Raw genomic sequence first — 24,024 nt, 5'->3', positions numbered from 1 at the left:
AATTTGATTTTTTCACATTTCCTTTTCACACCCAATACTTTGGCCCCATGCTTGTCAGTTTAATTCATTCATTTGACAAATAATTACTGAATGCTGACCATACACCAAAGCGCTGGGTATAGCGTGATGAACAAAACAGACAAAGAGCCCTCCGCTCATGGAGTTTATTTCATTCATGTGGGAAAGGCAGACAATGCGTTTTTAAAAGTAAAATATGTCAAACAGCAAAGTGTGTCAAGTAGTGGTAACTGCTACAAAATAAATAAAGTGGAACCATCAGTTTTGTACACCTGAAACTAATAAAAAAAATTAAAAATTGAAAAAAAAATAAAGTGGAGGAAGGAGGAAATAAAATGTGGGAAAGGGTGGTCGTAATTTTAAACAGTGTGACTAGGAGGAAGTGGCTTATTGTGGAAAGGCTTGAAGAAAGGGAGGGACCCACTATGCAGGTTTCGGGGGCAGGTGGTCCCGGCAGAGGAAAGGTAAATGAGGAGACCCTGAGGTATGCCACATGTTTGAAGAAGAGCAGCAAGTCCACCAGATTTGATTTGTATGCTAAAAGGATCATGTTAAGTGCTATTAATATATTAGTAATAGCCTAGGGAGCAGGGCAGAGGTCTGAAGACTTTGGCTGCTGCAATAATTCAGATCAGGGATGATGAAGGCTTGGGTCAGGATGGGGGCAGTGGAAGGGGTGAAACAAGGAGGAATCAAAAAAATACAAGGTTTTAGCTCAGATTGCCATTTTCTGAGATAGGAAACATTGCACGAGAAATGTTTGTTTTGCTTTTTTGTGGGTTGTGGCTAGCACAGACTCAGTTTTCAATATATAAACACTGAGAAATCTATTAGAATCCAAGGAGAGAAATCAAGTGGCAGAGACAACCTGAGTACCCTTTCCAGCATGAGCACTAAGGTATGAAAAACCTTTTATGTAACCATTAAAAAGAATGACATAGATCTTTATACAATGACTTGGAAAGACATACAAGATTTATTGTTGTATGAAAAAATGCGTAATTCTATTTCTGGAAGAACATATCTATTGTTCATAACTTAAATACCTCTGGGGGTAGGACGTATACTTCTGTGATGTTTAATTTTATGGTCAACTTGGCTAGGTCACAGTATTCAGATATCTGGCTAAACATTATTCTAAATTTTTCTATGAAGATATTTTTTTAGATGAGACTAACATTTATGAGAATAAACATTAGATGAGAATAAAGCAGATTACCCTCCATAATGTGGGTGGGCCTCATTCAATCAGTTGAAGAAAAAGACCTGACCTCCCAAGGAAGGAGGAATCCTGCAAGCACACTGTCTCTGGACTTGAACTGCAACTCTCTTTCCCTGCCCTGAAGACTTGAACTTGACTCCACAATCACATAAATTAATCATGTAAATTAACCACTTTCCCTCCTCCATCCCTTCACACACACACACACACACACCCTATTAGTCCTGTTTCTTTGGAGAATCCTAATACAATTTCTTATGACATGCATGTAAATATCTAAATTTTTAAATTAAAAGAGTATGCAATACTTTCTTAAGTGGGAAAACAAGAATAACCACATGTCTCAGGTGCAACACTTAAAATTCACGATACATAGGGCAAGTGTATATACATACACTACTATACATATACTTTAATCCGTAAACTTTACTACACCTCTATACATATACGTATAAACTATACATGCATGTTATTATTAACATCCTTCCTATCTCAATGGATACAAAACCACTCCGTCTTTGACCCAAGCCCCAGGCCTCTCCTCTGATATTCTCAATAAACACAGGGAACTAACAGAAATACCCATGGTGAGTTTACAACCTGAACAAGGTACCCAAGGTACATATACAGACATTTTAAAGGCTAAAAATGATACCTAGTAAATGAATTCACAAAGAAATATTCAAATACAATAGCAACAAACAGAGATGTGCTAATTAACATAAGGTACCTTTTTTAACAGAAAAATTATTTTGAAAATTATAATATAATTATAAAAGTAATAACTATAAATTTCTTTTCAGCAGATAGTTAAATAATTTTGAAAATTAACTAATAGTAGGGAAAGTGCAAAATAATATTCAAGTGTATGATGAGTGGCTTTCTGAAGAGTTATGAAATTATTGGCAACACGTATACTAACCCATAAAATTATTCATGGTATTGACTCAATTTGAGAGGAAATGTGTTCTACAATTTTGAAAATATACACGTTTGAAAATAATTCAAAACTTAAGAAAAGCAAAACACATGAAGTTGTTCATTAGAAAACCATTCGTCATGGCAAAAATGAGGGGTAACTGAACTCCAATATCTAATAGTTGGGATTCATGGAGAAGTAAAACACATCACATCTACTCATCAGAATGTTAAATACAGCTTCATTATAACAATGCTGATTCTTTACAGCAATATGGAAAATAATTAACAGGATCTTAAGTGAAAAAATATTCAACATACAAAGTTATAATTCAATTTCATTAGAAATGTGGACTTGAAAGGACCTAACAGAGAAAGGTACAAAGAAAACAGAGCAAACAAACTCACCAAGGTCACTATTTTCAAAAGCATCTGTATATAATACATGAGTCCTTATTTTTATTACAAAAACTGAGAGAAAATCTCCAATAGAAAAAAAGCACTTAAAATACTCAACAAAGTGCAAATATTTTTAAAAACTATTTCCTCTCTAATAAGAAACTGCTAAAAGAATTTTACCATGGAAACTTTTCTAACACATTCAAGAACCCACTTCTTATACAAAGATATCTCATTTAATAGCAAAATAAAACCACGATGAAGCCAAGATCAAACACATGGGCGAAAACTAGTTGAATACATTTTTTTTACTCTGTAAATTAGAAGAATATACAAAGTAATAATTCTTTCACACTTACCACTGTACCAAGAAACTGAATGCTCATGCTTCCACCTGCTTCGCGTGAAAGACACTGGGGGGAAATAAAGAGGTATAAAATTAATTCTCATCCACACAAAAATGTGTACATGAATATTCCTATCAGAATTATTCCTATTAGCAGAATAACTCAAGTGAAAAATGGATAAACAAAATATGACATATTCATTTAATATTATTTAGCCATAAAAAGGAGTGAAGTACTGATACATGCTACCACAGAACCACATGTTATATGATTCCATTTAACATGAAATATCTAGAATTGGCAAATTCAGAGACAGGAAGTAAAATGGTACTTTCTGGCTATTCTTTACAGAAGAATCTCGGCTGCCCTAGACTTTCAGGTTGTCAGTAACTCCTCAGGCCCCAGCTAGCAGAAGTTGCAGGTTTTCTGTTAGTTTGTTGCCTAAGACTACACCAACTATCACATCTTTTCATGAGTGCAGATAATTTTATAAAACTTTGCTGAGGAAAGTACTAGGAGAATTTTTTGATGATCCGAGGACTTGGTAGGGGGAGGGGTGAAAACCGGAGCTTCATGGATCTGTTAGCAGCTAAGAACAAAAGTAATGAAGACATACATAAGCTTTGGTATGTCCTACTAAAAAAGAAACATGCTCCAAACTCTAGAGCAGGAGGCCAAGTGACCGAGATTGCTAATGCCAGGTCTGGAATGGTTAGAAAAAGTAGTAGATTCCATGGATACATTTGATAAAGTTGTCCAGGAAAGAAAAGATGCACTACGGCTTCTTCAGATTGCTCAAGAAAAAGCTAGACTAGTGCTTGGATAAGAGACATCTTTGGAAGAATCATCTGACACAGTTCAAGAAGTGGCCTATACCTTAATAGCAGATACTGTAGGAAATGATCCCTTGCAATGTCTTATGTGAAACATGTTGTCAGACTGAGATTTGAGAAATAAGTCCACATTGAAGCAAGGAGGAAAAGTTTAGAGAAAAAGAAAGAAAAATTTCTTCAGGAAAGGTTTCCACATCTTTCTCATGTCCAGAAGTCAAGACGTGTCTAATATGTCTGAACTCTTAAATTACCATTGTTTTTCTTGGATAATAGTCTACATACAAAAGTAAATATATGTGAAGTTCCTTATAAAGAAATTGTATTTTCAGTCAAATAACTATTTACTTATCAATTGGTCTACGTCTTAACATGCCATACTAATTCTGGAAGTGGTTATGCTTCACCAAACATTTTTAAAAAATCAAGTATAAAATACAGATTAAATTCCCATTTAATTAAAAAGGAAGAAAGATCAATTGGTGGTTGCCAAGGAGAGGAGGGTTGGGAGGAAATGGGGAGTTACTGTTATGAGGTTTCTTTTGGGGTGTGTGAAAATGTTCCAAAATTGATTGTGGTGATGACTGCACAAATCTATGCAGAAACCAAAAAATGCTGAATTATATACTTTGGGTGAACTGTATGGTATATGAATTATATCTCAATGAAGTCATTATAAAAAAATGACTTAGCATTTGTTTAAAATACTAATGAGAACAATGCAATTCTTCTATGTCCAGAAAGTAGTAAAAAGAGAAATGACCTCTGTTATGATTTATTTGTTAATAAGTTCAAACTAAATATAATATTGTCTATGCATTTCTTAATTATTTGAATTTTAGTTTAGTAATAAAATTAGATTACTAAATAGTACACTGGAAGTAAATTATACTTCTTCCAGACAATTCTCACCAGTAAAATTGGATTATTTATTCCTAATTTGTTCTTCAAAATTCTTCCTTTCTTGTGCTAATCAGAGGATCCAGTGGCTTCAAAGACTGTGCAAACAAATAAAACAGTTCTAAGTAGCTGCGAGTTTTTTTAGAGTTCCCAGATGTAGCCCTGGAGAAAGTATTAGTGGCCTTCACTTAACTACATGCATAAACTATTACTTTATTCCTTTTAAAGAAGTATAGGTTTACTAACTCCAGTCTTTATGATCACGTAAGCAAAAGAACCCAGAGTGAACCTCTGAGTCGCAGGTTTCTTGATTGAGGGAGGTTAGATCAATGAAAAGGAAAGCAGTTTAATGCACAATTATACCAAAATGTTTAAATGTTTACCCCTACCCATAAATATTATCAAGTGACTTGACTCAATACTCTGACTAGAATACTCAATGTCGTGTGGTATAGTGTAGAAAACTCAAAATCAGTATTTTTATCCATTAATTTCACTTGTAAGAATTTATCCTAAGGAAAAAAGTCATGAATAGGAAAAAAACATAGCTACAAAAATGTCATCAACAGTGTAGTTTATAGAATCTAAAAATTTCAAGCAATCTAAACGAAAGAAACTGGTCAAATAAATTATGGTGTATTCATGCAGACATTTAAAATTTTTGGAAACATGAAATATGTTTATAGTATATTCCTAAGTGCAAAAAGAAAGAACAAAACAGTATGTTCAGAATAAATCTTGTTAAAAATTCTACAGGTTTACATAAAATTCTAGCACAAATAATGCACTTAAACAGTTAACTGCTATTTCTGGGTGAAAGCTATTAGTTGACCTTGCTTTTGGCTTATCTGTTGTTCCTATTCTTCTATATGGACATGTATAACTTAATAAACACAAAAAGAAATAATACAGAATGGAATAAAGTAGACTCTTTTCTTCAGTGTCCGAAGGGATTAAGAATTGAGTCTTGAATCCTAGGTTCTAATACTGGCACTTCTACTTTAGTCATCCATCTAACCATCCATCCATCCATCCATCCATCCATCCATCCATCCATCCATCCATCCATCCATCCATGTGTTGAGCACTACTAGCTGAATTAAGATCCACCCTCCAGGAGACTAAAGGAAGGAACAGAATTCTAAGAGAAATATAATTCAATCTGATAAATCCATAAGACAAAATGTACAATGTGTTACAGGATAAGAGGCCAGACCAGTAAAATGCCCAGAAAGATTAAGGTAGACTTGCAGATAAACATTAGAGCTGGGTATTAAAAAATGAGCAGGAATTCTCCAAAAGGGAACTAAAAGAGAAACTTTTGGTCTGATGAGACAGTTTATGAAAATTTCAGATTAAGAAAAAGCATGGTGAGTTTAAAGAATGGTGAGTAGTTCAGTATAGCCAGAAATAGGTTTGGTTGATGAAGGGAAGTAGCAAGAAAGGAAACTGAGAAGGATTACAGTACCGGTCACATCTTGTACAGAGAGAGTTCATACTTTACAAAGTTCTTATGCTTAAGAACTGGGAGTAACATGTTTATGTTTCAGAAAGATTGATGGTCTGAGGTACGATTGAGGATGTATAGGAAGGATGGGGAAGGACTGGGCTGGGAGGCCAAGGAAAATGCTACTACACTCACGCAGGTCAGAGACCTCAAGGGCTAAGTGAACACAATAGTAGAAGTAAACATGATTCATTCATAGAAACACAGAATTTGAAAAGCATACAAATATGAAAATCTACCTTTTGTTTTACTTATGAGGAAATTAAAGGTACAGGAACATAAAAAGTAATTTGTCTATATTGCAACAGGAGAATAAGAATCCCAACCCAACCATTTTGACTGTGCAGGATGCAATGTCTCTACAATGTCTTAGACTAGATCATCAACTAGCTGTGGTGGGTTCTTTAGGGACAAGACCCATTTTCTTGCATTTCCTCCTAACCCCAACAGCACTGCAGAAACAGAAACATAAGATCAATCTTCACCAAGAATTCTGAAGTTTTTCCATGCGGTGAAAGAGTGAATTAAACATCTCTCAATGTTTAATTGTCTAGCAGAAGTTTTAACTGGAGAGGATTAGAGGTGAAGCTGTCAAGAAATTGGAAAAAGAAGTGATGTAGAATGATTTCGATTGTGTATGAACAGTCCAATAACCTGATTACTTCTACACTGCCGAGGTTTTAACAGCAGTGAGGAAAACACTCAGAGCATTCCCATTACTTCCAGACCAGGACACATCCCAGCCTGTGGCAGAAAAGAAGAGCCACGGGATCCAGTCCATATTGCCAGTATAGAATCAGCACAATTAATCACCTCTGTAATTCAGTAACAGACTCAATCATAACAGTTCGTCAGAATTAGAAATTTTCTGATTGAAAAGTGTGGCTACTGGATTCTGAGAAGATGGCAGCAGTGGCAGTTTCTGAATCTTCCCCAGAAACACTGAAAAGGCCTAGTAGCAACCAACTTCCCTAGCACCCCATTTGTTGTCTACAAATATCATTTCCCGCTCAAAGAAATCAAGGCTTCTTGAACAAATGGCTGATTCAAGGCTTGGGGCAGAAATGGGGCTTCTATGTCTTGTCATATCAGAAAAAAAGGGAGCGGTCAAAGACTGGGGTCACATCAAAAGGACTCGGCATTACAGTATTACAAAACAAGTGCTTAATTATTACTATATTTTGAATGTTGTCCCCCCCCCCCCGCCAAAGCCAGTGTCTTTCCATAGACAGGTACTGCCAAGTACCGACATCAATCCACATGCATATGATTTCACTCGAGCATAGTCATCACTTGGAAGCCATTTGTAGAATTTTGTTCGATTCTTCTCTTGATATTTGCCTTTAGCATAACATTATACTACCGTTTAAAAATTTTTAATTGGAAGTTAGGGGGAAGATTCTCAATTGTACAGTTAAATGGATTTTAAAATATGGAGATTTCCTTTGCTCTTACATTGCTGTTTAAAAATTGCTACTGGAACTGTAGTTTGCTTCTTGTTTTAATCTTTTGACAGCCCTGGAAGTGTGAAAAGCATCTTGACATTAGTTGTGATCCAAATGTTAGTTGTCAAAATGACTTTACTACAGTATGCATTTTGCATGTAAGCGCTGTTTTGTCTTGCAATTTGAGGTTGAATTCCTTAAGAAACTATAAGTAGTCTGCTACATAAGCTAATTTTCAGAGTCATTTAATGTTTAATAATAGTGGCTGAGGGTGGTTCTTCTTGTTCAGAAAAATTTTAGTCTTGGTCCTAAGCACACAAAATATCACAATAAACTTTACCACTGCTAAGCCACTGAACTGCTGTGTGAGGGGAAATCAGGGCATTAAGTTTCTACTTAAACAAAAAGACATATACACACAAATGAATGTGGCTGTGTTCTGGTACAAATGTACTTATGGACACTGAAATCTGAATCTCATATGCTTTTCATGTGTGATGAAACATTATTTTTCCTTTAACTTTTTCCAACCATTTATAAAGGTAATTAACCACTCAACTTGTGAGCCATCCAAAAACAGGCAGTGAGCTGGACTTCCAGTCTAAACCAGGGGCAGTGCCCCTATCCTGGATAACTGCAGTGGTCACATCCTCCTCAGAGCAGTGATTTTAAATCACGTCATATCCTTCTTCTATCTAAAAACCCTTCAAAAGCTTCACAACAAGAATTGAATAAAACCCAAACTCTTTGGCCTATAAGGACTACATGATCTGGTCTCTGCCTATCTCGTTCCGCTCTCAAAATTACACAAGACATTGGCCTTCCGTCTGGCCTCCACACAAACCAAGCTTTTTCCTGTCTCAGCACCTTTCCACTTGCCATGCCTTCTACTTGGGAATTTCTTCCCTCAGATTTCTGCTTGGCTGCCTTCCTCTCTTCATAGATCTCAACTCAATGTTAGCTATTCAGAGAGAACTTCCTAACCACCACCCTAGCTAAAGCTACCTTCTCTAGTCACTTTCTACAAATTAACCTGTTTTATAGTCTTCATCGACCTTAGGACTCAAAGCATCTTTTTTATGTGTTTGCATGTTTGGTATCTACAGCCCCCTGTCGCAACGTAAGTCTTGGTCACTGCTGTATCACCAAAATCTAGAACTCAGCTTAGGTCATATCTGACATTACCTTCCATGTAAGAGCCATTAAAAAACATACAATAGGGGCCAGCCTGGTGGCTCAGGCAGTTAGAGCTCCAAGCTCCTAACACCGAAGGCTGCCGGTTGGATTCCCACATGGGCCAGTGGGCTCTCAACCACAAGGTTGCCGGTTCAACTCCTCGAGTCCCACAAGGGATGGTGGGCAGCACCCCCTGCAACTAAGATGGAACACGGCACCTTGAGCTGAGCTGCCTCCCGGATGGCTCAGTTGGGTGGAGCGCATCCTCTCAACCACAAGGTTGCCAGTTCGATTCCTCGAGTCCCGCAAGGGATGGTGGGCTGTGCCCCCTGCAACTAGAAAACGGCAACTGGACCTGGAGCTGAGCTCTGCACCCTCCACAACTAAGACTGAAAGGACAACAACTTGACTTGGAAAAAAGGCCTGGAAGTACACACTGTTCCCCAATAAAGTCCTGTTCCCCTTCCCCAATAAAATCTTTAAAAAAAACAACATACAATAGTTCCTTTTCCTTACCCTGCAAGGGTTAGACTGATTCTCAGGCAAATAGAAGTAATTCTGCAATATGTAAAAGGGCAATAGTTATATTTTCACATTAAAAACACAAATTGTATCAATGAATATGTAAACCATAGATACAAGTACCAATAATTTGCCCCTAACTTTGCATTCAGTTTAAAGCAGGTTATAATTACATACATAATGACTATCAGCCTTTTTCCCCCCACCACACTACCACAATCTGTATGCTTGCATAGAAACAGAGGGAGGGACAGAGGGAAGAAGGGAGGGAAGAAAAGAAAAGAGAGGAGGGAGGGAGGGAGGAGGGAGGGAGGGAGGGAGGGAGGAGGAGGGAGGGAGGAGGAGAGAAGAGAAGAGACAGAGAAAGATCCCAAACCTAACCTATCTCAGCAATAAGGATCAATGTAACGAAAAATAGGAAAATAAAACTTCATTCAAAACTGTAATTTACTTCTATACAGGAAACAGGAATATACACTTTTCCCACAGTCTAGGATTAAGACAATTAGGTTTTAGAATCCACAAAGAACAAAGTATTCAATGCCTACAATGAGGCATGCCAAAACAAATATGAACTGACCGCTTGATAAGCTAACAGCAAAAAGTAAAAAAAAAAAAAAAAAGAATTAAGACTTTGATTTTCATGAAATATATTCCATCCTTATTAAAATATTTTCTCCAAATGTTTTACCCCTTTTTCATTTTAAGTGGCACTTCATAGCTAGAGATTTCCTTCTTATTTTGATAGTCTGCTCCAACATTTACAAAATATACTCCTTTGCTTCTTTAAACAAAAGACTATTTAAGAAGACTTTGTTAACAAAGTGATTTTAACATGTTAGAATCAAATTCATATAAAATTAGCAAAGTCGCTCACTCAAACAAAAGCAAAAATATTCACAAAATAATAAACCAAATGTTCTAAAAATATCTTCCTAGGATAATAAAATCAGAGGCAATTTCACCTTTAAAAGTAATCTCACTGAACAGTAAGAGGAAGAAATAGTAATAGTTTTCTTTTTCCCCTCACTGATTTCCAACTTGATAATATGTTTTAAAGGCCATTACTGTGGGATTTGTCTTATCGGTCTCCAGCGCAGCTGCGTGCATTATTTTCCATGTTTACTACAATCAGTGTTTATACTATTTAAAATGCTCTTCTTCTGGCAGCTACTAAAATATCATTTTCTAGTTAATACAGAGTGGAGGAGAAAAAAGTATGTGTGGGGGTGGGGAGGGATTCAGAAAGACATTTTTCTATTACATTAAAATTTTAAAAGCAACACCAAATCATAAAACATATGCCACTAGAGACGAGAAACTGCTAGGACTATGTTATAAAAACAGGTAGACTTGCACCAAAATTAATATTTTAAATTATAGTTGCAAAAACATCACAGCTGTTAAATTGTGATTAAATTTTTTTAAGCATAGTGAAAGGAGTTATTTCTGTTCTACTGGTGGACTTGTTTTTAAGATGTGTAACTTTAATAGATGTTTTCAGGAATGTAAAAAGATGATTAATAATTACTGTTTCGTTTCTTACTTCTTTAGAAAAAAATACCTCTACTTATTCTAAGTTATATATTTATGTATCCTATACATCCTAAATAGGTGGTTTCATATTACATCTGATGACTCTAGAGCAATCACATGCATATAGTACAAAATAACAGTTAATTACTTCTAAGGGGTAAGGATGGGGAGAAACATCTGAAAAACATGGAAAACATTTATTTTGGAACTAAAAACATAAGATGATTAATTCCAACTACAAGCAAAGTATAAGCAAAAACATAAGTCACTTCATTTCATTTTCTAATTAAAATATTATTAAATACTTATTTAGCATGTGCGCATATTTATTAGGATTAAAACTAGTTCTCAGAGATTGTGGAGTTATTTTCATCTAAAAAGCTGAGAAAATAACTTATTTTTAACTTCTTCTCAAGTGGTGTGAAGATCAATTCATTTTCTTCAAAACCAGAAAATAAAGGCTCACTTAAAAAAATCTATTTAAATTCTGTGTGGGCAAGCATTTGCGAATATATCAGTAGTTATACTGATAACTGATAACTACGTCAGTAGTTATACTACTATCTGCAAACACAATAACATCTCTTCTATCATATTCATGTGCTTGTATAATATCCTGTATTACACAGTCCCATTGAACATTTTAAGTTATCATGTTATATAATCTATTTAACCCTGCAATCAATTCACAAGTAATCCATTTAATCTGGTATTCTGTAGTAAATAACATGAGATTCCTGTGACACTACTCCAAATTTGTCTGCTTTAACATAGAAAATTAGTTCCACTTAGTTGACTATCAATGACCTATTCAATGTAGAATACACTAGTGCTGCGATCAGCTTTGTACTATTATTTATAATAAATTTATTTTCTCCAGAAAATATTTAAACAAGAATATGAGAAATAAAAAGAAAACAGCCTTTAAAGGTACACCATGAATAGCTTCACAGTGCACAAATGCAGAAATTGTTAGACCTTAGCAGGATCTGAAGATATTTTCAAAAGTATTTAGCTACTCTTCAGGCCTGTAGACAACCTGCTGTGAGCAGGTGGATGGAAGAAATCATGCCACACAAAGAAACAGGCCAATAGCAGTTAGTCGGCTCTGCTTGCAAATGTTCAAACAACATGACTACGCAAAATGAAAATCTAGTATGTAAAATGCTAACAAGAAGCAATATATTAAATCCCACTGGACAAATTACATTGTAAGAAATAGAAAACTATTTGAGTTATTCAAAGTAAAATTGAAGAGCCTCTTTCAAGCGTAGAAAAAATTGCTTCACAGTAATAGAGTATAGTCATAGTAATAAAAAAAAAAAGTTCTATTCATCCCGCACGTTCCACACTACGAAGATGCTGGGTGTGTGGAGAAAACAGAGTGAGCTCAACACGTATAGAACACAGCAAATCTTTTGTTTTGTTTCAACACTTTAATTGTATGCGACAGGCAGGAAATCTTTCCATTTTTAAAAAATAGTTCTAATTTTTGTTAAGCTTCGAAATTAAGCTGTCAACTCGATGAGAAATTCATCTTCCATTTAAAAATGAATTTAACGCATCTATTTCTAATTTTAAATAAGAAAAACCAAAATTGTGGTTGACACACGGGGGAGCACTAAAAAAAGAATATTTGTATTTTTCGTCTATAAACTCTCCCTGATTTATAAAAGGTTTTGTTTCTAACTGTGTAACCACTAGTCACATGTGGCTATTGAGAAATTGAAATGTTATTAATGCAATTGAAAAACGCATTTTTCGGTTTAATTTAATTAGCTTAAATTTAAATTCAGAAGCAGTGTAATGTATTTTTCTATCAAACACAACTTCATTGTTTTGTTAGGGCCTAGATTTCACTTTAATTGTTCCATTACTTAAGTTATTGTTGTACACATGCCAGGCGTTATGTGTCATTTCTGGTATCACATTAATATTTTTTTTATATTGTTTCATGTAGAAATGCCAACCTTTTGGATAAATTGGGTTCAAATAAACTGGATTAGTAAAATTAATTTCACTTGTTCTTTCCTAATGTGCCTACTAAGAAACTTAAAACTGCATATATATGGCTCATAGTAGATTTCTGTTAGAAACGTTGCTTTATTCCCCAACTTTTTAAATGAGTAATTTGGAAATCAGAATATATCTTCCCACAAAAAAATGAGAAATGGTTTTTAGTTTCTTAAACTTACCACTAAGACCTATTTAATGAGCATTGTTACCGACGGACTCAACATTTGCAATGAAAATAGCAGGAAAGTGCTAGTATATAACCAACATAAAAAAAGAAAATAAATGTGAAATTCTATTATTTTTCTTGAATGATGATATTTGAGAAAAACCTGGTTCAGTTGTTATATGGAAGAACTACATTAAAAACTTATAAAAATGCTAAGCAGGACCTTTAAGAGTTTTCAGTGTTTAGATCCCAGTTATTTATTATAAATGATTTCATTTTAAAATATATGACTTCCTCCTCCTTTCAGATAGATGCATCACTAGCTCTATACTTAAAAAGTTATTAACAATGATTAGAATTTTTGTCCAGAAATATATATGACTTTCCTGAAGTCAGAAGAGAAGACTTAAAGCCGCTAACTGGATAAATTGGAATGCAGGGTAGACTTGACTGAGCACTGAATAATTAGTGACACAGGGCGAAGGAGGGCACAAACAGTGCATGCACAAACCTCTGAGAAGGAGGAAATCAGCCTGAGATGGACCTTTTTCTATACCTGTCAGTACATAGCGCTGTTAGTCTTTCTTTTTTTCCACTGTTAGTCTTAAGCAGCTCAGGAGCTACCCAGAGCAAATGAAGGAAGGTAAGAAAGACATTTATTCAACTGGAAAGAAACGTGCTTGATATACAAGATACGTCAGTAGGCAGGTCCTTGGGAGCCCTCGTTTCTCTATGCTCTCACAGAAACTACAGTGATTCTGCATCTGCAGAATTCAACCAGCCATGTTATCTAACAGAGTATGGATTTTGCAAATGTTGGAAGATCAGGAATTAAAGAAAACTGATAAAATGGCTAAGAAGGCCATTTGATGAAGGCTTAGAAAAAAATCTAAATCTTAAAATGAAGGTTATTTGTGAAATTAAAAAATGCAAGGTGAGTGTCCATTCATTCATTCATCCATTCATCCACAGTTACTGAGCCTTTCCATGTGCCAGGAACTCAGCAAGTTAGTAGGAATTCAAGGGCAAGTCAATTTAGATTAATTAAAGGAAGCTAGTAACCTATCAAATTTGGTGTTCAAATGGTGGTACATGCCAAAATACAATTTATTTTTAAAGAAACTAATGGATAAAATTAAGCTCATGAAGTTTACGAGTGAAAACCAGGAAGGTGAATAGACAGTGTAATCTGATTGGATGAATAGGGAGAAAATTCCTAAGGCAAAAGTATGTTTCCTCCCCAAGTATCCCATCACCTAATCAGATAAAGGTGTTAAATGCTACTGTTTATGTAGTCACAGGGATTCAACAATAAAACTAAGTAGCTGCTAAATACTCACTTATCCTTAAGGAAGATGACAACTAGGCTAGCTGGTAGGACATAATAAGAAACGGAAACCAGGATTTGCCCATCTCCCACTTCAAGAGACTATGAAAGAAGTTAAAAATTAATGAGAGGAGTCTTATGCTAAGAATTTGAAGTTGAACACTTTAAGCTAAGCCAGAGGGATTTCATGAGAGTCACTTGGTTTTCTATGTATCTCCTGGATTTGGAGGGACACGTAGAGAAGACAAGCAATCCTTTCGGTGACAGGGCAAGAAGAGAAAAGACTGGCGAGGCAAGGATTTACAACTGTTTCTTTTGGTTCAGATGTGGATCATGCAAAAGAGATGGGGGCTGGGTCATTATGAGAGACCCTGCCCAACAGGAACACCTGGAAGGATGAGAATAGGATGCTGAAGGCAACTGGAAAAGACAGAGCAGGCATTAGGGTTCTGCAGATGAGGAATTCCCCCAGATCTACATAAGACACCAGCCATCGATGGGCATTTGCCATGACCCAAAAGAATGAATACCAGATAACATCTGCTGGCTCTTCCTGCTGTGTACTTCCTATCTTTACCCTCCACTGCAAATTTGGAGAGACCCAGATAGCAGGTAAGAAGTGGAAGAGATTATAAAGCAACAAAGAAGAAAGTAACTCTCTCATCTTCCCTATAAAAATTTCTCAATCTAGAAGTTTTACTAGTTTTCGCCTGTTTTTGACATTACAATAAACTAGACTTTTAAATATACCCTCTTCCAAATAGAATATTGCTTGCTTATTACCTGGTAGCAACTGTACAGATTGTGAGAATTATACACGATTTTATGTAGAGAAGGAAAGAATCAGTTGAGAGAATGGGTTTAAAAGAACAGTTGTAAGAAAGTTGCTTCTATTTGCACTAAAAAAGTTCCATTTATGTAGTGAATTGGCTATACTATAAAACAGGTGAAGGCAGAGCAAGTATTGGAAAATATTCTGAATGCTTTTTCAATAACTATCTAAATGAGATACCACTACCCACTAGGATAGCTATTATAAAAATAAAAACAACAACCAGAAAGTAACAAGCATTGGTAAAAATTTGGAGAAAGGGAATCCTTGTACATCATTGATGGGAATGTGAAATGGTGCAGCTGATGTGAAAAACAGTTCTTCAAAAAATTAAACTAGAATTACAACATGATATAGCAATTTCCACTTCTGGGTACATACCCAAAAGAACTAAAAACCAGGACTCAAAGAGATATTTGTACAACCATGCTATTAACAGCATTATTTACAACAGCCAAAAGGTAGAAAAAAGTAAATGTCCATTGACAGAAGAAAGGATAAACAAATTGTGGTATATACATGCAATGGAATATTATTCAGCCTTAAAAAGGAAGGAAATTACGATATATGTTATAACATGGATAAACCTTAAACACATTATGCTAAGTGAAATAAGCAAGTCACAAAATAAGAAATACGATATGATTCCACTTACGTGAGGTACCTAGAATAGCCAAATTCATAGAGACAGGAAGTAGAATGGGAGTTGCCAGGGGCTTGGGGGAAGCAGAATCACAGGTTATTGTTTAATGGGAACAGAGTTTCAGTTTGGGATGATGAAAAACTTCTATGGATGGATAGAGGGGATGGTTGAACAATTCAAATGTACTTAATGCCACTGAACTATAGATCTAAAAATGGTTAAAAATGGTAAATTTTATATTTTATAATTTATGTATATTTTATACAACTTTTAAAATCCTGTTAAGGTTACAAAATAGTGTTGAAGAAAAATCTAACAAAAGAACAGCAGATTTAATCTCAGATTGGCATAGAACTCCAAATTTCTATCGTTTTTTTCCTGCTTTTAGAAATTGGTATATGATTGGTGGCTTGGTTTGTAAAAGCCTGGAATGCAGCGTTCCCTTTCAAAACCTTTCTTTTAAAAGGATAACCACCTAACAATGCCTGCCAAGGCCAACAAAATATTTAAAAAAAAGAAAGAAAGGAAAACAGTCAAAGCAGTGGACCAATATTTGTTGGATTTAGGATTTAGTGGTCCTTATGTCATCCATTGTATGTATAGAGCAGCATTCAACAAATTGTTTCAAGTTCTCATCATCAACTTCTTCAAACTCAACTGCCCCTTCTCTGTATAGTTTTAGCGCCCTACTTTAGGATCTGTTACCTCATGAGTGAAGAAATATGATTATTTTCTAAATGAACTCCTTCCCCACTACCCCTTCAAATTCTTAGCCCCTCTTTTATTATGAAGACACATTAACCTTCCACAACAGCTTTTTGATGAACATTACTTTCCGCTGCAAAAAATCATTTCAATGATATCTCCACCGGTAACTGAAAAGCACAGACTCTTTAACCTTCCATTCATATCTTGGCTCCTCCAATCTATTTTCCCATGCTAAGTTAGCATTATTTCCCTACCTGAAGGCTTCCCAATCTACCTCCCATTTCATGAGTATGCTTTCGTAAGGTGTATCTTAAATGCCATCTGATACCCTTGGTCTGCACAACACATACACAACACACACACCCTTTTTAAGTAGCTAAGGATTCCCTAGAGATGAAAAATGAAAGGGAGTGATTGGCATAGAGCTCATGAAAGCAAATATAGTGACCAGAGTTTCATATGAAAAGGGAATAAAATCATACTTTTGTTTACATTTAATTGAGAAATACTTCACAGAAACAATAAGCCTCTTAAAGAATTTCGGGGTTGGAAAGGTGAGAGGGAGGCAAGCTAGTAAGGGGAGAAAACCATGACTATAAACAGTTCTGGCACAACTGGCTATCCGTATTTTAAAAAGTAAAACCAGATCTTATACCATACACAAAATCGATCCCAGGAAGATTAAGGATTTAAATGTGAAAAGGCACAATTTAAAAGGTTTAGAAGAAAAATATAGGTGAGTATCTTTATGAGTGTGGGAGTAGAAGAGGATTGTTTAATCCAATACAAAATACATAAACCATAAACGAAAAGATTGAAAATTCTAATATTTACTCTCAGATTAAAAACATATAATTTAAAATACAAGCTACAAACTGGGAGAAGTTATTTTTAACACATATAACAAAGGATCACAATCCACAAAATATAAAGAACCTTTATGAGTCAATAAGAAAAAGACAACCGCATTTTTAAAACTGGGCAAAAGCCATGAACAGGCATTTGTAGAAGAGAAAAGAGAACTGTCAATAAATAAATATGTTTTGAAATGCTCACTGCAATCATTAATCAGGGAATTACACATTAAAACCTCAAAGAGATACCACTTAAATCTACTAGCCGGGAAAAGCCTAAGTAGTCCGATAGTAATTCACTAGGATATGAAGCGAAATTGTTAAGGGCAGACACCTGGGTTCAAATTCTGACTCCTCCAATAACTAGCAGAATGCCTTGGGCAAGCCATTTATCCCCTAGAAGCCTAAATTTCCCCAACTGCAAAATTAGGGAAAACACGAGCACATACTTTATTGAATTGCTGTGAAGATTAAATAAATTAATACAATAAAGTGCTTAGAAGAGTCAGTGCCTGATATAGAAAGCATACAGTAAGATTAGCTTGTTATTCATATTAATATCATCTTCATATTGGTGGGCATATAAACTGGTATAATCACATAGGGAAAACCAGTTGGCATTACCATGCAGGATCACGGGTGCATAGTCCCTACAACCCAGACATTCTACTGGCACGTTCCTTGGAGGAACTCTTACTTCAAGAGGGAACATGCAGTAGAAGAATGTTCATATAAGCATTGTTTATGATAATAAAATAAATAACACAGATGTCTACTTAGGGGAGAAAGAATAAACTGAGGTATATTAATATGACTTAAAAATATGGAAATAAAGTAAAGCTGCATGCATTAGCATGGACCAAACTCACGAACATAATACTGGAGGAAAAAGGAACTCACAGAGCATGGAGGGTATGGTGCCATTTACATCAAGTTCAAAAACACAAATAGCTAACTAATATATTCTTTACAGTTTTACCATATATGTAAATACCCCTAAAGAAAAGGAAGGGATAAATTTAAATACCGGGTGGTGGTTGCTTCTGGGGGCAGGAGGAAGGAGGGTTTAATCTGAGGCTGCACTGAGAAAAGTCAATTGTACTGGTAAGGTTTCCTTTTTTAATCTAAATGGTCGGTAAACAGGCTCACCGCGTTAGTCTACAGTTTTTATAAGATTATCACATATTACTTTGTGTATATAAAACATTTAATAATAAAGAGTTAAAATGTATGTCCGAAAATCCAGGAAAAAAAAGAACAGCTATTATGGTAAAAGCACTTAAAAAAAATACCCGTAGTAATAGTTCTCCGAATTTACCATAAAACAAGTGCAAGAGAACTCCAAATACACAACAGTAGTTTCGTTGCTATTTGCTCGGAGGTATTGATCTGAATGGAACTCTTGGGCAATAATGCAGCCCAGGAAGTCAGCATAGAGAGAACTGGGGTTAGGAATGAACCTTGCAGATCTGCCCATGCTTAAGGACAGGAGGAAGAGAAATCAGCAAAGAACACTGTGAAGCCACCAGTTCGTTCTCCTGTCGTTCTTTCAAGTATCTTTATCACACAGTGCTCTTTATTCTGACTGCTGCTAATATTTTCCAGGCAAAATGATTTCCCATCTGTTTCTCTAATACCTTCTAAGCTCTCTCTTTGCCTCCAGTCTCATTCTTCTTCAATCCACTCTCTACAATGCAAACAAAAAAAGAGCGCTTTCTAAACTCCGGATCTGTGCACATCATCACTTCCTTAGTTAAAACTCTCCCATGGGTCCCACTGGCCTAAAGATACAGCAGAGGCCACACTATGCACTTAACAAGCCATCAAATGACCTGGCTCCTACTTACCTCACTTTTGCTCATCATTCCATAGCTTACTCTCTGATTTCAAAGGTTTAAAGCAGTGGTTCTCAAACTGTGGACCATGAACTAGCAGCAGCAGCATTACCTAGGAACTTATTAGAAATGCACGCCTAGGCCAGACCAACTCAATCGGAGTAAACTGAGGGCTGGTCCAACAATCTTTTTAGTTAATTCTGAGGCACAGTAAGTTTGAGTATCATTGGCTTAAAGCATGAATGAGAGGTAAATTATTATTTGAAGAACTCTCTGGGAAAGTTGAAAAGTACTATTATAGCAGAATGGTTAGAAGCATCCAGTCTGGGGTCACACTGCCAGGGTTCCAATTTCTGCTCAGCTTCTTCCTAGCTTTGTGATCATAGGGCAGTGACTTCGCTTGCCTCGGCACAGTGGAATACTTAACAGCATAGATCCTCTGCAAGACTGTTTGGATTTCAACTCTGGCTCTACCCCTCAGTAGCTGTCATCTTGAGCAAGTCACTGTACTTTCTCTGAGCCTCAGTTGCCTCCTTTACAAAAGTATAAATAACAGTACCTACTTTAAACAGCTTTTGTGAAGATAAAATGAGTTACTATATGTACCGTGCTTAGAACTGTACCTGATACACAGTAAGCACTATGTGTTATTTATTCTGATGATAATTGTTATCAAGTTCATGGGACCACATTATTTTTGGAGATAAAAAGTCAACACTGCATGTTAATGCCCATAGAAAGTAAATAAAATTAATTTATCTGGTCTGATAAGGAACAATTGTCCTCACCTTTCTTTAGGTAAATGACTTTTTTTTTTTTTTCAGTATACCATTTACCTCTCCGGGTTTATTTCCTTCCAACAGAGAACATGCAACTGAAAGCAATAACCTCCTCCAAAGAGTCAAGGAGTCTGCCTTGAGGGGGTCATTTATTTCACGTTAACTTTCTTTTGGTTTTTTTAAGCAAAGAACTTATAAAACTGAAAAAGGATTTATGGAACTTTACCCCTATGCATTGGAAAATATTTCTGGGAGTATTCTAAACACATACCCAGTGTTAATTTAGCTAGCAACTCTACACGTAAAAGTGCCAATAAGACACCTATCTGCATAGTCATCGAGAAGGATGCTGAAAATATTTTGACACAAAGATTAGGACTTTGTATCCTCTCTATTCAATACTGAGAGGTCATAGTATGTACCCCTGACCAAACACATGAATGCCTGAGCCACAGCACATTCAGTGCAGAGTATATACTATTGAACATAACCAAGTATAACAAAACCATGTTTTTTGAAGACATAATTACAATCGAAGTTATGTAAAATGATGCAGTGATATTTTTTTCAAGGGTCTCAAGTGTTTAACCTCCTACTTAGAATAGGAAAGAAAATATTAGGGAAAAAAAATATACTGGGACAAGTCACAAAACCAAAGTTAAAATACAGGCTCATTACTGAGAGTTTAACGTTTCTGAGAACTATGTAGGTAATATACCAATTGAACTTGCTTGGAAATTAGTTTAATCATCAAATATTTACTGGGGAATACTGGAATCCTCTGCTGCACAGTCTCTAACAGAAGTACTTATGAATCTGGTATAGAGCAGTCTCCATCTGTGATTCTCCTGATTTCTTTAGGTTTTAAAAATCAGTTTCTTATGTAAAATTGAGTTAAGGAAATGTGAGAACATTTTCATTAAAAACAAGAAAAAATAATGAGATTAAATGCTTTGGAAGGTTTATGATTTTTATTTGCATGTGACAGTTACATGTTCTATCGTGTCTTGTTTTGTTTTTCCTGGAAGCCTAAACCTCAACTATGAGGTTAGATGAAGAAATTTTAGCAGAATCTCTTGTCATAGCTTCCTACTTTAAAATGGAGGTCACTGTTACAAAGAATATTCAAATCAACTCTGGATTTCAAGGCATCTCCTCAATGCAAGAAATTTTATATTGGGAGAGGTTAACAAATTAAGATTACTCAGTTTTTAAAAGGCATCAATGTGCTAGACAAGTCAACCTGAATAGCTTGCTTATGTTTCTGCTGATATAATACTACACAATTTCAATTACACAGAAAAGGAAGGTAACAAAGTCAGTCATATTTTACAATTAAAATTCCACAATGGCAAAGAAAACTACTAATCTTTTAATACTTTTAGAAAAGCATACAGGATGCTTTATTTATAACAAAGTATAATATACTAACCTCTCTGGATTGCCTGAAAAAAAGAAAACATTGATTCCTTAGAATAAGACTTAAGATTCTCTAAAGTAAGAAAAACTGTTTTCAACTATAAAATGTATGAGATGGATAAAATGCAGCTTTTCCCTATCATATCTGTAAATATTAACCACGCAGGTACTGGGAAGGATTCTGGACTTAATGGAGTCCTCTAAGTAAAGCATCAGAATATTTACCTGTATCGTCCTCTGAGTGCCATCAATGTTGACAGACAATAAGGGTGAAGCCAGGTTCCACGTGCTGGTAACATTTAGTTTCGACCCATCAACTTCCACCTGTTGTGACACCAAATAAGACTGTTACCATAAAGGAAGACAGAAAACTGATCTCAAGTTCATTGCTGCATACAAAGCAGCAGCCATTTTAAACAGATGGCTCCCAAACAACCTGTCATGTTTACTGCTCCCGCCATGAAAGACAGGGTCCAACAAGAGTCTTCTTAGCCATCTCTGGGGAGAGATGAAGGACCTGGGCACAGCTGCCTCTTGGTACTGAGGTTTCAAGTAATTTCCAGTAAGTAACAAACAGCCTTCTAACTCCAAACCTATCTGGACATGCTACATTTACTGCAATTAGACAAGTAATGCATATAAATTCCAGTGACATTTTGCAACCCACACAACAGGGCCTGCATATAATATCCTCTCCAAGGACCAAGAAAGAACTTTTCTGTGTTAATTTTAATGAAGGACTATGCATTGTTATCGTAATTAAACAGAAGCTTTAATTAGGCAAAATTCTTTGGTGTTAAATATTAAAAGTCCATTTTGAACTTTGTAAAGTTCTATTACATTTTTGTTGATAATAAATGACTAATTTCATCAAGTTATCATTCATGAAGATACCAAAAAAAACCTCCATAATCTTTTAAAACAGATATTCTGAATAGAAAAATTTTAACTTCCAAAGAAATAATATGAAAGCAATTGAAAGAAAAATAAATCAAAGCTAATTTAAAATAAAAGGTACTATTAGTAATTTCTTCCTTTTCACTCACTCATTCCCTAACTCTTTAATATGAGAGGTTAAAAAAATAACCCTATTATTTTAAGTCTACAGTAAACAACATAACAGATTATTTAACTTTGTTAAAACTTCAAAATAAACCTGTAGCAGAGCCAACATATATATTATCCCTAACAATTCCTTAACTATCACTTACTTCTCTTAAAAAAAACACTCATTAAAATAAGACACACACGAACTTATACTGTTTAGAAGAATATGTGTGTACATATACATATTGACGTACATGTTTGAATAGATGTGTGTGTGTGTGTGTGTGTGTGTGAGAGAGACATACAAGGTATGATAAAAAAATGGTGAATGTTTAAATAAAAAAAAATTATTACAGTAAAAGACACACTGCCATTAATCCCCCTCAAAATACCCGTCTCACTGCAAACACACTTATCCCATCATTCTTGCCACTTTCTGAAGCATTTCTGGAAGTCCTCTTTCGTGAGTGTCTTTAGTTATGCTGTCGTGGCTGCCTCGATGTCCTGAACTTATTCAAAACGTTTAAATTTCATGGTCATTTTGACTTTGAGGAAGAGCCAGAAGTTACACGGTGCCAGATCCAGTGAATAAGGTGGATGAGGACACACTGTAATGTTTTTATTTAACAGAAATTGCCATATACTAGAAGCAATGTGTGACATGAAGTGTTGTCATGATAGAAGATGAAACAGTTTGCCCATTTCATATTAATGCATTATTCGTCATCCATGATTTATGGCACACTTTAAAACAAACCTTCTCTCAACGGTAGCTCACACCCGACTGACTACACTGAACAAGTTGAAACTTGTCACACACTGTTACTAAGGCACAATGCACTGCTTCCCGTATTGAAGATCCCTTGGATGGTACTCGGTAGCAATATTCACCGTAGGTTTTTATCACACCTCGTGTGGTGTGTGTGTGTGTGTGTGTGTGTATTCCCCCTATAGTATAACCACAAAGTCTGGAAACAAAGATATGCTATTGGCTATGTAACGGAATCTCAGCAGCACACATATTATGCACTTGCTGGTGTTTCCAGGTTTAGTGCCCTCCCTACAGTATAACTCAGATAATGAGGGGAAAAAAGCAATGGTTTTGGAATCATACAGGCTTGAGTCTCACTTAATATTGATGTCTTATTAAGCTAGTTTACTAAGTTTAGAGTTGTTTACTAAACTGGAGTATTTACTCTGTGAGCGTCAGTTTCAAAACTATACTATAGTAAAAATATCTACAAAAGGGTGCTATAAAAATTAAATACATTAACATATGAAAATCTCTACCAATATACCTGTCATGACAGTTCCTAAATATTTTCTCCCCCTGTCTCGAATGGTTTTATTATCCAACCCTTAAATGAATTTTAAAAATAAAGTCAGATAATCATGGTATCTCATATATTACTTACTATTAAAACACTATATAATACAGAACTGAGTAAAAAAGCCATAGGTTTGATTACATCAGTTATAATACATTTTTAAATGATCCTATTTAACCCCTCCCCCCAAATTAAATATCTTATGTAATGAAAGATTTTCAAAGAAACTCTAGTTTTACAAATACTAAGT

General features: G+C 35.4%; 1 protein-coding gene and 1 pseudogene across 1 annotated transcript in view; one reads left to right on the top strand and one right to left on the bottom strand.

Annotated features, from left to right (window-relative positions):
• PCCA (propionyl-CoA carboxylase subunit alpha) overlaps window positions 1-24,024 on the bottom strand; it is a 356,645-nt gene that overhangs the window by 62,387 nt on the left and 270,234 nt on the right. Inside the window, exons 20-21 of the mRNA XM_019754213.2 lie at window positions 21,625-21,723; window positions 2,917-2,970 (exon numbers count right to left, since the gene is read on the bottom strand). Of these exons, the coding sequence (XP_019609772.1) occupies window positions 2,917-2,970; window positions 21,625-21,723 (153 nt within the window). The remainder of the gene's footprint in view (window positions 1-2,916; window positions 2,971-21,624; window positions 21,724-24,024) is intronic.
• Window positions 3,554-4,050, top strand: LOC109459599 (large ribosomal subunit protein uL29m; annotated as a pseudogene).

The sequence above is a fragment of the Rhinolophus sinicus genome, linkage group LG04 (genome assembly GCF_036562045.2).
Source record: "Rhinolophus sinicus isolate RSC01 linkage group LG04, ASM3656204v1, whole genome shotgun sequence".
NCBI lineage: Eukaryota > Metazoa > Chordata > Mammalia > Chiroptera > Rhinolophidae > Rhinolophus > Rhinolophus sinicus.
This window is presented reverse-complemented; position numbering and strand designations above follow the sequence as displayed.